Source organism: Diuraphis noxia, unplaced genomic scaffold (assembly GCF_037042655.1).
Source record: "Diuraphis noxia isolate RWA-SAM2 unplaced genomic scaffold, SU_Dnox_SAM2 contig0004, whole genome shotgun sequence".
NCBI lineage: Eukaryota > Metazoa > Arthropoda > Insecta > Hemiptera > Aphididae > Diuraphis > Diuraphis noxia.
This window is the reverse complement of record NW_028301714.1, coordinates 41,920,775-41,933,848: the sequence shown is the minus strand read 5'-3', so window position 1 is coordinate 41,933,848 and position 13,074 is coordinate 41,920,775. Positions and strand designations below refer to the sequence as shown.

The window sequence follows — 13,074 nt, the reverse complement described above, 5'->3', positions numbered from 1 at the left end:
CCATAAGAAACATAAGTCAAAAGTTATATTACCTATAATGTACGTAAATATCACGATTCACAGCTTCAACGACTGCCACACAATCCCATAAAATTATTAAAATGTTAGAACGACGATATTTTCAGGGCATGTATAAGGTCTCCAATAATTCCAGCACGTGGCCAATATATTGACAAAGTAGAAACGCCTTCGATAAACAGCTCTCTAAACACTCAAATTATAGAAATGGTAAGTTGAATGCAATTTAAATATTTTAGATTAATTTAAATATGATTTACGATACTTCTATAATTCCACTAAAATGTTTCAATATTTATGTTATTTTTTATATACATATTATAATGTACACAATACATATTTGGAACTTTATTAATTATTAAAACAATCAGAAAAAATAATGTGAATACTAAATAACATTTTATAACTAAAAATATGCATGAACTACGAGCATAATGTAATAATAATAACACACTATAAAAATAATTTATTTAAGTGTATGACTTAATAGTGCAAATTGGGTTTTTTATTAGGTATAATATAATATTTCATTATCAAAAACAACGTGTAAAAACCCCGATAGAGACATGTCTATCTTTATGCTTTGTTTATTTACATTTTCATTGTAATGCGATTAATAATTTAATATTTTTAAAAATATGAATATGAATGTCATATATTCAAAGGTTTCAGTCAAATTGTATACCACAATCAAATCTCTAGGGAATACGAGATATTCGTTTACAAACGTTTGATCCTCGAATGTCAAAAAGTTACTAGTTTACTTACATAATGAGGGGGGGAGGTGGATAAAGGCATTTAAAAAAAGGTTTTGTATTGAATTTTATAGAAAAAAGCTCTTATACTTTTATCAATATTTTCTTTCTTCTATTTATTATTTCCAAAAAATAGATTTCTATAGCTGGTTATAACTTATAAGTGTTATAAGTAAGTATGAAAAAAATATTTGTAGTATTATCTTACAGAATTGAATTCTTCCATAGTACTTAAAAAATAATAACTAGTTTAGTTTAAATTTGGTGTTTAAAAATCGGATTATAATTATGTACAACTTTACTATACTAACATAACTCTACAGTCAATACAATTACAATCCTACTGGTCGTATTCCGGTTTAGCGTGAAGCCTATTTATTCAACTCATCGATAGAAAAGTGAAGTACAGTATTATGCCAATTATAGTATCAAATTTAAAAGTAATAATAACTCATCTCAACAAAAATGTTGAGTGGGAAAGCAAAAAGTTTTAAAAATATGGATCCAACGAAACGTTATACAATTCTGGTATAAAGCGACAAAAAGTGGTCGACAAGGGACCATTTTACAGTCATTGCCTGGTTGGCTACACGATCGAGTTGAATTGTCCCAAGCATAATTTATTTAACCAGCGTTTGTCAGTCCTACGTTCGCCTCTTTGGTATTACTATAGTTTTATGGAAAATCTGAAAATACCAGTACCAAAGCCCCGGAGGTTATCCCAAAATAGCCATAGTATATCTAGCTTAATAACGATGCTCGAACTCACGTAATTTAAATTCACCATAGACAACAAATAGCCTTATATTACCTAGCTAAGCTGGCAATAACTTTTCGGTTAACTAACTAAATCTAGTATTTAAGTATTTTCAATATTTTGCAAGTATTACATAATTTACGAAGGTATCTACTTACTTGGAATCAACAACTTCTATCCATGACTAGTGAGCCATTTTCAGCAATGTTCTAAAAAAAAAAAATAGCTTTCTTCGTTTGAAGTCTTCTGATATTAGTATACAACTATTTGATATAAGCTAAATTATATATACACTGTTACGGATTTTGAATAGATAGTTCAGGAATGTATCTAATCAAAATATTAACAATAATAAGAACAAAAGCCGTCAAATCATGTACAGTAAATTACCCAACATTACAAAAATCGAATTAACAGTTCAAAAACCATGCAAGAAGTCCTCAAAACCAAATTATCAATTACATTTACATTCAATGCAAATGCTGTATTAAACTTAAGTTTAATTAACTTCGAAAACTGCAACTTTGTTTTAACTATAACTATTAAAAACAAATTTTCTTTTCCTTAATTAAAAAGCATTTACATAAATGACAACATTCTTCGTACGCATTTCTTATCTGTTTTTAATCCCCAATAACAATTTTCAATTGTTAGATGTTACTTTCATTAAGTTTAAAATACATAAATGTTACTTGGAATAACTATAAAAACATACCTACTTACTTATTGTTTAATCAAATTACCTTTTATAACCAATGCTTTTATCAAATTTGAATTTCATATGAATCCAGAAAAGTTAAACAAACATGAGATATAGCCATTAGAAGTTTATTTGGTAAATAAAAATACAGATATTTATTATTTATTTAGAGGAATATAAACCATAAACACGAATAAAATAAAAAAAAAACATTGAAAAGTTAAGTAATAATAACACATATATGAATATATATTATGTATAAGAATAAGCTATAAACAATAGATACAATCAAACAGTTTTTAATAAATACAAAAAAATCACAAATTTATGGCTAAAAAACAATATAAACATAAAAATAATATAATATATAATTTATAAGTGAACAAATGTAAAAATTTTAAAATTTTAATTTATAACTTTTCAGATTACTTATTACTATTTTATCTAATATATCTATAAAAGAATACTGATAAATTTAAAAATTCGTTAATTTAGTATAATATAAAAAAAGCATAGTTACAATCTATACATTACGGTAATACAATAGATACAAAATTTTTATAAAGTTTAAAATAATTGGAAATTACTGAGTGGGAAGTTACCCACGACAATATAAAATAAATTGTTAATTTTAAATATTCCAATAAAGTACAGTTTTTGGTGATAATTGATAAAGAAAAAGTTATCAAAAAAATTAATAATTTAAATTTAATAAACATATACAATTCAGACTAAAGTAGTAGGTAGATAGTTAGTGTAAGTAGTTATAATTATAATTTAAAAATATTAAAGGTATATAGGCATGCGTTTAAAAAAATATATAAATGTTATTAACATACATTTTTAAAAAGGGTTATAAGAGGGGGGGACTAATTGGTATTTAGAAGAAATATATTTTTTAATTTTATAGGTAATATTCTTTACGAATATTTATAAAAAACTAATGACAACCGTAATAGAATATTGAAAGCACTTCAGTATGAACATTTTAACCAAGCTCCGTATTGAATCGTTTTCGTAATACAATGGTATACTATAGGTATAGTTTTCAAACTTATTATAAATAATATCATACACTTCATTATATAATATATATCATGAAGCAAGACGAGTACCTACTCAAAGTCTGTCATCTGTTTTCAGCATTCAATCTATATTTTTTGTATTTAACATTTTGAATTAAATTTTCATTTACATAATTTCTTATTTTAAGCAAAAACGTCACGTTTCCTTTAGAGTTAAGAATTGTTTAATGTCTTTAAAACTGATGAATAACAATGATTATAATATTTATATGTGTCTTATATTTATACTTAAATAAACGACATTAACAAAGCTTATATTGAATAACTCATGAATGACAGAGCTTATCTTTAATGGATTGTTGCGAGCTATACAAGAAAAATGGATACGAACAAAGAAATTGTATACTTTTAGAACAAAAAACATAAATTATCACGCATAAATTTAATAAAGTTACTTGTTATGATTACATACATAATATAGAACAAATTTTGTCCAAAAAAATATTGTTATTTTTTTTAATTAAATAAATAAATATTATGTTTTAGGAAAATAATAAATTGGAAAGAGAAAAAACGGATTTACCTATGACTTATCAAAAAGAAATAGATAAAAAAAGGATCGGAAATAAGTATAAGGTCTAAGTTTTTATTATTTTAGAAATAACATTACCTAAGTTTATTATTTTTCAGTAAAAGTAATTTCGTGAGCTCTTTCAAGAACCGAAGAAAAACATCATCGGATAGTTGTAAAGCACCGTTAAAACCAACATCAACTAAAAGGTAAAAAAAAAAAAATTATAATTACATATAAATCTTCGTGAATTGTGAAAATATTAACTCCCCTACTTGATCATGGTATATGATAGTTTCATATTTACAGTCAATGACGAATATAATAAGTCGTTTATTATATAATTCAAAGTACGGTGGCTAAATAATTGTCCGAACTGTTTCATATAAAATTAACATATCAACTAGAATCCCCACAGGAATTCCAGTGAATAAGTTTTCATTGGAAACTTCAAAATTTATCCGTCTCATTTAATTAGTCTTGTAAACTTTCTAAAACTAAAGTAGACAAGTTTTCAATAAAACCAACTAACGGCTTCTAAGGTTGCAAGCATAGTAGAACTCGAATGTGATGCCATTGTTTAAAATGCTAATTTTATAAATTATAACCAGGCTCAAAGAACAATTGCGCAAAAATTGTGTTCGGGTTTAGGTTAATACATAATCATGTTTATCGCGTCAGAAGTCCACACTATAAAGAAATTGTACTTAACGTCGCTTGTTAACGAAGTTTGACAAGTAAATAGGATAAAATATGCTAGGTAACTGTATTGATGTATTAAACTCTTCGGTTGTATGAAGTTTATGGTTCATATCGTTTTGAAACAGATAAGTATACTTAAATCGTGTATAAAATTATAGTTGATTATATTATATTTCAATAAGTTGAAATGAAACGAAATATTAGCATAAAACACTGACGTATTTTTAAAAGAGTAACATTGATTCCAAATCCATTAACTATGATTTCCTCGAATAAGGTTCATATCTAACACGCAATAAATTTAAATTCAACAAGAAGTATTTTCAGATAATTCGTGTGCATTAAATATGTATGGAAGTCTATAGGTATGCCTACTAGCTATCTGCATTTCCATACACATGCAACCATATATATAGCGTTTCTGAAATATATTGTGTACTTAAGTAAATTGGCATTGGACTAAAATTATAGGGTTAAAAGAACTATATTCAATTTATTGGCAATAAAACCGTAAATAAATAAATAAATAGTAACACTTCAAATTACCGGTCATTAATTATTTAGGTAACCTACCTTTACAACCAGATTGAACGACAAACACAGATGGTTATAAATTAAAAATATTTTAATTTGTTTTTGACCCTTTTGTACCTACCTGAATGCGTGATAATGTAATATCGAGTACAAAGTTTATAAATTGCTTTGTCAATACGTATATTACATGTGTACAATACTCACAAACCGTATATTATAGGCATAAATACAAACATATATACTAGATTGTATTATGTTTATTGATTCCATAACAGTTATATCGTAATAATGATAATTGATAATATTATAAAATAAAATAAAATTTTTTAAGTACCTAACTAACCTTTAAAACTATTTTAACAATCAAAAACCCTTTAAGATTACAGATATCATACATTGTTTTCATTATATTGAGTGGAGTCATATTTATTTTAATTATCACTATTACCAGAACATTTTCTATGTATTTTTACTACATGACAGTGGTTTTCAAAATGGTGCCTCGAGCATTTATAATAATATTCCACGTTCTTCTGAAAATTGTTTTCATATATTACCGATTTTATTGAATTGTGGTATAAATTTTACAATAAAATTAATAGAATGAGGTTAACTATTTATACATTTGATATAATATAATATATATATTATTATGTATTTAATATTTATATACTAAAAAATCAACTTGTGGAAGAAGAAATCAAGCTAATCAAGGTATGTTGGTAAATTATCCATCCAAGAATTAAAGATATTTGTAACGCCTATCAAGCACATGATTTCAATTAAATAATGTAATTATAGTTGAAAACGATTTCGTCTATTCAATTTAGCGCAAAAAAAATTCAAAAAAGGGGAAGTTATGCTGTGAACATTTTTTAAAGAGCACAGTGAGCCGTGTTTAATAAATATTTGAAAACCACTGCTATATTGTTTTGAATAGCCATGTTATGAATACTTATAATATGATATAATATAATTTAATATTTGATTTTATTAGAAAAATCAAAGTAACTCTAAATTTTTAGATTAACAAAAAAAAAAAATGTATAAATGCATACTAAGCAACTAAGCCATTAGGAAATAGACGAAACGTATTTTTTTTTTTTTTATAAAATTACAATTATTTGTATATATAAATTTAAATAAGCCGATGACATGAATTGATTCAAACCCTGACAGCATTAATTTCAACGGTCCCACGCCTGCAGACTTAATCCCTATATAAGCATTCTACCATACTTCAAAATGTAAACATACATATTTATCATATGCATAATAGTAATCCGATTTACCGGTTGCCTAAACTAAGCAATTATTCAATTTTTTTATTTCAGTTTTACTCAGTAGTAGTACTTAAAGTCTGCACTTATTTTAAATAATATAGGCACATACACCAAACAATAATCTATATAAAAAATAGGTACCTACTCAGGTACTTCATGCATAGGTAATGTATATTTTCACTTAGCGTTACAAAAATGTAAATAGAAGTAAAAAGTTCAAATGTTCGCCAAAACGAGTTAATCCTAATTTATAAATTACCATGTATGCTTAAATCAAGCTCGGAAATAAATTTACACAGCAAAAACATTATCACCAAATCGGATACAAATGTAAATGAAAAAACAATTGATAATTTACTGGATTAAATTATTATTATTATTTCGTGACAAATAAACATGAACAAAACAATTCCATCATATCATTTTGATCCCTTAAAATATTGGCTATAAACCGATTGACAGTGATAACTGATAAGGATTATATTATTTTTAATTACTCATCTGATATTTACCCTTCACAGTTGGATTAATTTTAATTTTAACGAATTTTGCTAAATGAATTACATTTTAACGTATGTATTTCATATTTTTGTAGACATTTTAATCGGAACTCGTCCAAATCTCTGCCTTACTCTGCACCTGTTCTTGTCCTAATGGACATTTGAGGAGTGGCCTCGTATAATCCGTTTAACCATACGTTGCATTACAAAACAAAATGGTTTTTACGTTTATATCCTCATACGCAAGTAATTGTGATTTTTCTAACTATGTCTATCCTATATTGATATTTACAAAATAAAAATAAAAACAATAACAATCATATTATCAGTGAAAAATTGTTGTCATGATTTGGAAAACATATTAAGCCAAGATGGTTAAACTATAGGGATATAAAATTGCAAATCACAGTTTCGGGTTTTGCAGCATAGATGACGAAATTTGGATAAAACACCGTTAGCTTTATTTCATAATATCTAATACAGTAATACATGATAAATATATAAAGTTAATTTTGTCATGTTCTAATATGTATACTGTTTTTGATTGTGTATATTACCACAGATCACTGGAAATGGTTGACCACGTACAGTCTTCGTCATTGATGGACGGGCCTTACAAGATATTCGACGATGGGCTCAACTCGGCAGCCTCAACGCTCGCATCCATCGTCAGCCGACAAGCGTTCGACATACCACGAACGGACAGAGACAGCGGTGGAGGTGGTGAGGATGACGAAATCGGCAGTGCGGGTGATCGGCGGAGCGCCGGTGGTCGATTTTCACTTCCGGACATCGTAGGTCCCAGTAACAGCATCAGCAGTGGCTTGCGAGCAAGACGGGACAGCATCGGGAGTGGCGTGCACACGCGGCAAGACAGCCAAGCTAAAGGTCGAGATCCGTTTGGAAGTCCAGTTACGCCACAGCCGTACAATGGATTTAGGTACCACGCTGGTAATACTAGGGCTGCCATCGCCGCCGCCAAAACAGCCGCAGCGTCCGGTTGAAATAAAAGGCAGCTTAGGAATCGTGTGACCTTCACGGATTTCCAATAATTTTATCAAATATAATTGATCTTACGACAAATTTACCGAATCAATATATATATATATATATATATATATATATATATATATATTTATATGTATCACAATTTCTAACCATATATACACTTACAGGTTATAACTAACCATAACTACCTATTTTTTATTTATAGGAACATACCACATAGAAAACTAATGAAAAAGGTGCTAAAGGAAATAATACATCAAAAATAACTTTAAATTTCAAATATTTTTATAAATTTATAAAAATCCCCAATGTCACTTTTGTGCATAGAGGAGTATCTGAAGTATCATGCTATGTAAAGGCGTATAAAATTCAAATTTATGTTACACTAATTGCTGATATATATGTTATATTATTGAACCATCCCTATTTATAATGCCACTGGAAACTGAACAAAATATATATTATAAAGTGCAAATAAAGTATTTATTAAATCTAATTTTTAGCTTAAGTATCGCAACAAGAAACATAAATTACCTTTTTTCTGTATTTACTCAACTTAATAAGTTATGATAAGTAATATGAACTTATCTAATCTTAAAAATAGTGTGCATTCTACCTACCATAGTACCATTTAACCATTGTATATTGGTATCAATTTTAAGAAAGCGTTGTTTCCATCTCTGTTGTATACTGAGTTTAGTTATCTGATTTAATATAAGGAAATCTCGACCGATATGATCACTTTTTGAAATGTTACCTCGTTTGTCAAATTTATATTATTACATTTCATGTATACGCATATAATCAAAACATGGCCGGGCCGAGGGCCTGGCAAGGTGGGCACCTGTCAGGGGCGCAAAATTTTATATAATTCAATTTGAAAATCTAGTGAGGGGGTGCAAATTTTTATTTTGCCAGGAGCGCCGCTATTGATCGTCCCAGCCCTGAATAAAAAAATGTTTAATAGTCTGATTAAATTGACTTATTATCGTAGAATATTCAATCATAATATTTAGTAAATTTTCTAAAAACCACCGACTAAATAATATTTATATGTACAACAATTTATTGTTCTCGTATAAGAATATGGGATGTTTTAATTTTCTACTTTGCTCTTATACGTTACTATAGTGTTCTATAAATAGCATGTAATATTATATATTCCTATTATGACATGACGTCAGTATAACATTGCTACTATAACAAATATTAAATAATAATATTAAAACTACTTGAACTTAACTTCTGAAACCTATATTATATATTATTTAATTTGTAACATTTCGTCCGAATTTTTTCAATCGTAATAAAAAGTAATATCTTGAGATTGGTAATTGTAAGTACTATCATCCAAACGCTCAGGAAAGCAGAATACTTTGTGTACTTTTAATCTAATCTGAACTCTGACCAAACCTTACTTAAATATTAATATTAAAGTTCTATATATTTTTAACACGACGCGTTTTCTAATGTTTAATGTTAATTACTATATCATTTTAATTTATTAAATATCTACTATAAAATTCATAGTTTAGAATAGTCCGTATCTTCCTGTGTATACATACTTATATAGGATTATGTATTAATATATTATATATAAAATACATATCTCTTATGATTAATACTATTATGTACAATATTATTTATAATACAAAACGTTTTTCTTGTAAAACTATTTGTTCAGTTGTTGTTTTATTATCATTATTATAATATTTTATCTGGTGTACTGTGTGCTGAGTGTTTTTTTCAACATCAATTTGGTGGAAAGATGGAATTAGGGGTAGCAGTATCACAGGTAATACCTTTTTTTTTTCCTTTTGTATCGAGAGCCAGAGAAGGAACCGCGTTAGCATTACTTCTCCTCTGACTCCCATCGTTTATTGATAACAATAACAACGACAATTATTAGTGGTGGGACAATCCCCCACTCACTAATATTACAACAGCCTTTATACATCAACAATTTATACATCAAAAATTTTTACAACAATAATTTCTCATCGCCGCACCTCCGCAGCCTGGCGGACTCGCTCCTCTTCTTCTTTGCGTGAGAAGATACGTTCGGCCATTCTGTAGAACAGCCGAGAGGACTCCTCCGCGTACCTTAATATATCCAACTTTTCATCCGGGTCTGCTGGAAGCTGGTCAAATGGCGGCCCGCAAATTATATCCTGGATGTCGGCTGTACACGGTCTGTGCCCCAGGTTAGGTAACTAACTCACCAATACCTACACTTATTAACAGCCATCTACATTAGTAAAGTATTATTTTTAATTTAATAATTAATATGGATCTATAAACCAAACGTGTCTCATTATTGATAAAATATCTTATACACAGTGCTCTAACTCCCAGCTACGGAAAACTTATCCATAAGGAATAGAAAACCTTCCCTGGATAACTATAATATCGTAACAAGGTCCCCCGACCACGTTGCAGATAATTTTAATAATTTTAGTATTGAAATGTATTTAAATACAATTATCATATCCCTATAGTTTATAGATCATGAAATACTAGTTATATTTATTCGCGACTTCAGTGATGTGGATTATCGGTTAACATACTATACCTACCTAAATCTCCTATCCATATTTCCGCATGATCTTAATTATATTAGGTTGATAGGTATTGAAATAATTATTTTAAGAAACTATCAAAAAATTTACACAATGGTGGAAATTTATGTAATATAATAAAATAATATAAAATCGTATCTAAAGTGTGGATTAACTGTAAGTACTTAAGTTGAATGTCATGAAATTAAACACTAGTAAGTATATAGGAAAACACACGTATTTGGTTTGTTATTACCTCAAAACTGAAATGAAATAAACCAATGAAACGACCGACATGCAATAACTGTAAAACAATTATTAATAGTTTAATCCAAGATGTCAAATAATAATAAAATCCATACCTTCTCTTAAGTTACCATACTATATTTGACCATATTATGGAGTGGCGTTATGTATTGTTTATATAATAACTTCAAGCATTAGGAAAGTTGAATACCATCGTTATTTGTTGGTATTATAGCTTATTGTATTTTCCTAAACTAATATTATATTATAATAGATTCGTAGACTTCATTGGAAAAATTCTCCGCAAACTATTGAACTGTTTGAACTATTAAATAAAATTATATGGACACAACACCGTGCTATCGATCCATATACTCGTATATATATAAAACAATCTAAAGTTTAAACTCATTGTAGGTATACGTTAAACTTAATAAATGATCTATAATAAATTACAAAAATTATTGTCATTTACAATTCTTATCAGTTATTTTTACGTTTATAAAAATCACAATTTATTAAAAAAGTATGCAATTTATATATTTTATTATAATAAATATATTGAATATTCCCAGAAAATTTGGGAACGAAAATAAAAATGCATCATATATTTAGAAACTAAACTTATATAATATTACATGAGTTATTATTCCTCGTTGGCCATTATATTTACAAAACTTCGGACCTTCGAAAAATAATTTAAAAAAATAAACGTTTGTAAAACTGGGTCAAGTATTCGCATAAAACATATGCATGATATAATAGAAAATATTTTAAACTAAGAACGAATACTATCATTTACCTACTTATATATTAGTATCGCGCGACAACCTAATATATATGTTATATTATTTTTTAAATACTTTTACACTAATAAGTAAATAATATTTTATTCCTCAAATCAGTTTTCATAGAATTCAATAATTGAATCAAAATATTAAACTTCATTTTTAGAGACTTGATATTTTAACCATTGTGAATGTGCAACAAAATAAATAAATATAATAGCTTACCATGAAATCATGCGTAATACCTAAGATTCGAAATAACAGATACGACCACACAAACCCAATTAAAAATATGTAGCTCTTAAATAGGTACATAATTTAGATGATAATTCTTTTAATTTAACTTTTAACATGCACGATGATTACATAATATTCATTTAAATTACTTTAATTTTGTATTATAAAAGGTTATTATTTTAAAAATGAATTCACTCTCATTGTTGTTTTTTTATAATATATAATAATAATACTAAGTGTTAGTATAATAATATAGGTACAACTTACAATTAATATCTACAGGTTATATTATTATATTATGATATTATACAAATCAATGAATCAAACGCGGATCAATTGTATTTGAGGTAAATACTAATCAATAGGTAATGTATCAGTGGCGGTTATAAGGGGGGGGGCGATAGGTGGATCGCCCCCCCCCTGGTCCGTGTTTTTTTATAATAAATTATAATTGAAATTTTATAGTAAATTATTGAAAGAACTATTAATCATGGTACTATTTTTTTGTGTTTCTAATTTATAGAAATAGTATCAGCAATTTGTAAAGTTGTCTTGCGTAATATAATTAATATACAGTATATTTTTAAATAATTGTAGTACATTTTATTAATTTTTGTTATTATAGTATATGTACGTACTACCTAGTACCTACGTAATATGTTATTCGGAAAGTTGTGTGCCATTGTTTATATATGTATATATATATATATATATATGGCTGCTAGGAATAATCTCAATAATGTAATAGATTTCCCATTCTGATATTACGATAATTTTAAGAGGACGCTACACCCGTATGTGTTGTCTCCGTCTTACAAGTGCGTAACATTGCAAAAACTGTTTCGCGCGGTAAAGAACCGAGAAAGATACAATTATAACTAAGAAACGATATGTTCACCACATAAAAAGGAGAATTTTGACTGTGCAATATGGTTTTTATTTTTTCGATATCATTTATACAAAAAAAAATTCTTATTGTTTTATAATATATTAATTTTGTGTTTTTAAGCATGAATAACTTTTTTGTAGTTCGGATATCGAAAAAATAAAAACGATATTGCACAGACACAATCCTCCTTTTTATGTGGTGAAAATTTCGTTTCTTAGTTATAAGTTATAACTATATCTTTCTCGGTTCTTTCCCGTGTGAAACAGTTTTTGCAATGTTACGCACTTGTAAGACGGAGACAACACATGAGGGTGTAGCGTCCTCTTAATATAAATCTAAAAATATAATAAACGCTATATACTCATAAACTCACATATATTATTACAAGTTTTGCTGAACAAAAAAAAAAGACATAATATGCTTGTATTTTAGATTTTTATTATTACAATGGTTGATTAACTGTGCATCTGTGATTATACTTTTTTTTATTTAATTGTAAGTAC

General features: G+C 27.4%; 1 protein-coding gene across 1 annotated transcript in view; it reads left to right on the top strand.

Moving 5' to 3' along the window:
- LOC107171157 (kinesin-like protein KIF12) overlaps positions 1-8,349 on the top strand; it is a 38,776-nt gene extending 30,427 nt beyond the window's left edge. Inside the window, exons 13-16 of the mRNA XM_089227490.1 lie at positions 126-228; positions 3,802-3,884; positions 3,946-4,035; positions 7,408-8,349. Of these exons, the coding sequence (XP_089083616.1) occupies positions 126-228; positions 3,802-3,884; positions 3,946-4,035; positions 7,408-7,849 (718 nt within the window). The 3' untranslated portion in view covers positions 7,850-8,349. The remainder of the gene's footprint in view (positions 1-125; positions 229-3,801; positions 3,885-3,945; positions 4,036-7,407) is intronic.
- Positions 8,350-13,074: the final 4,725 nt, after the last annotated feature.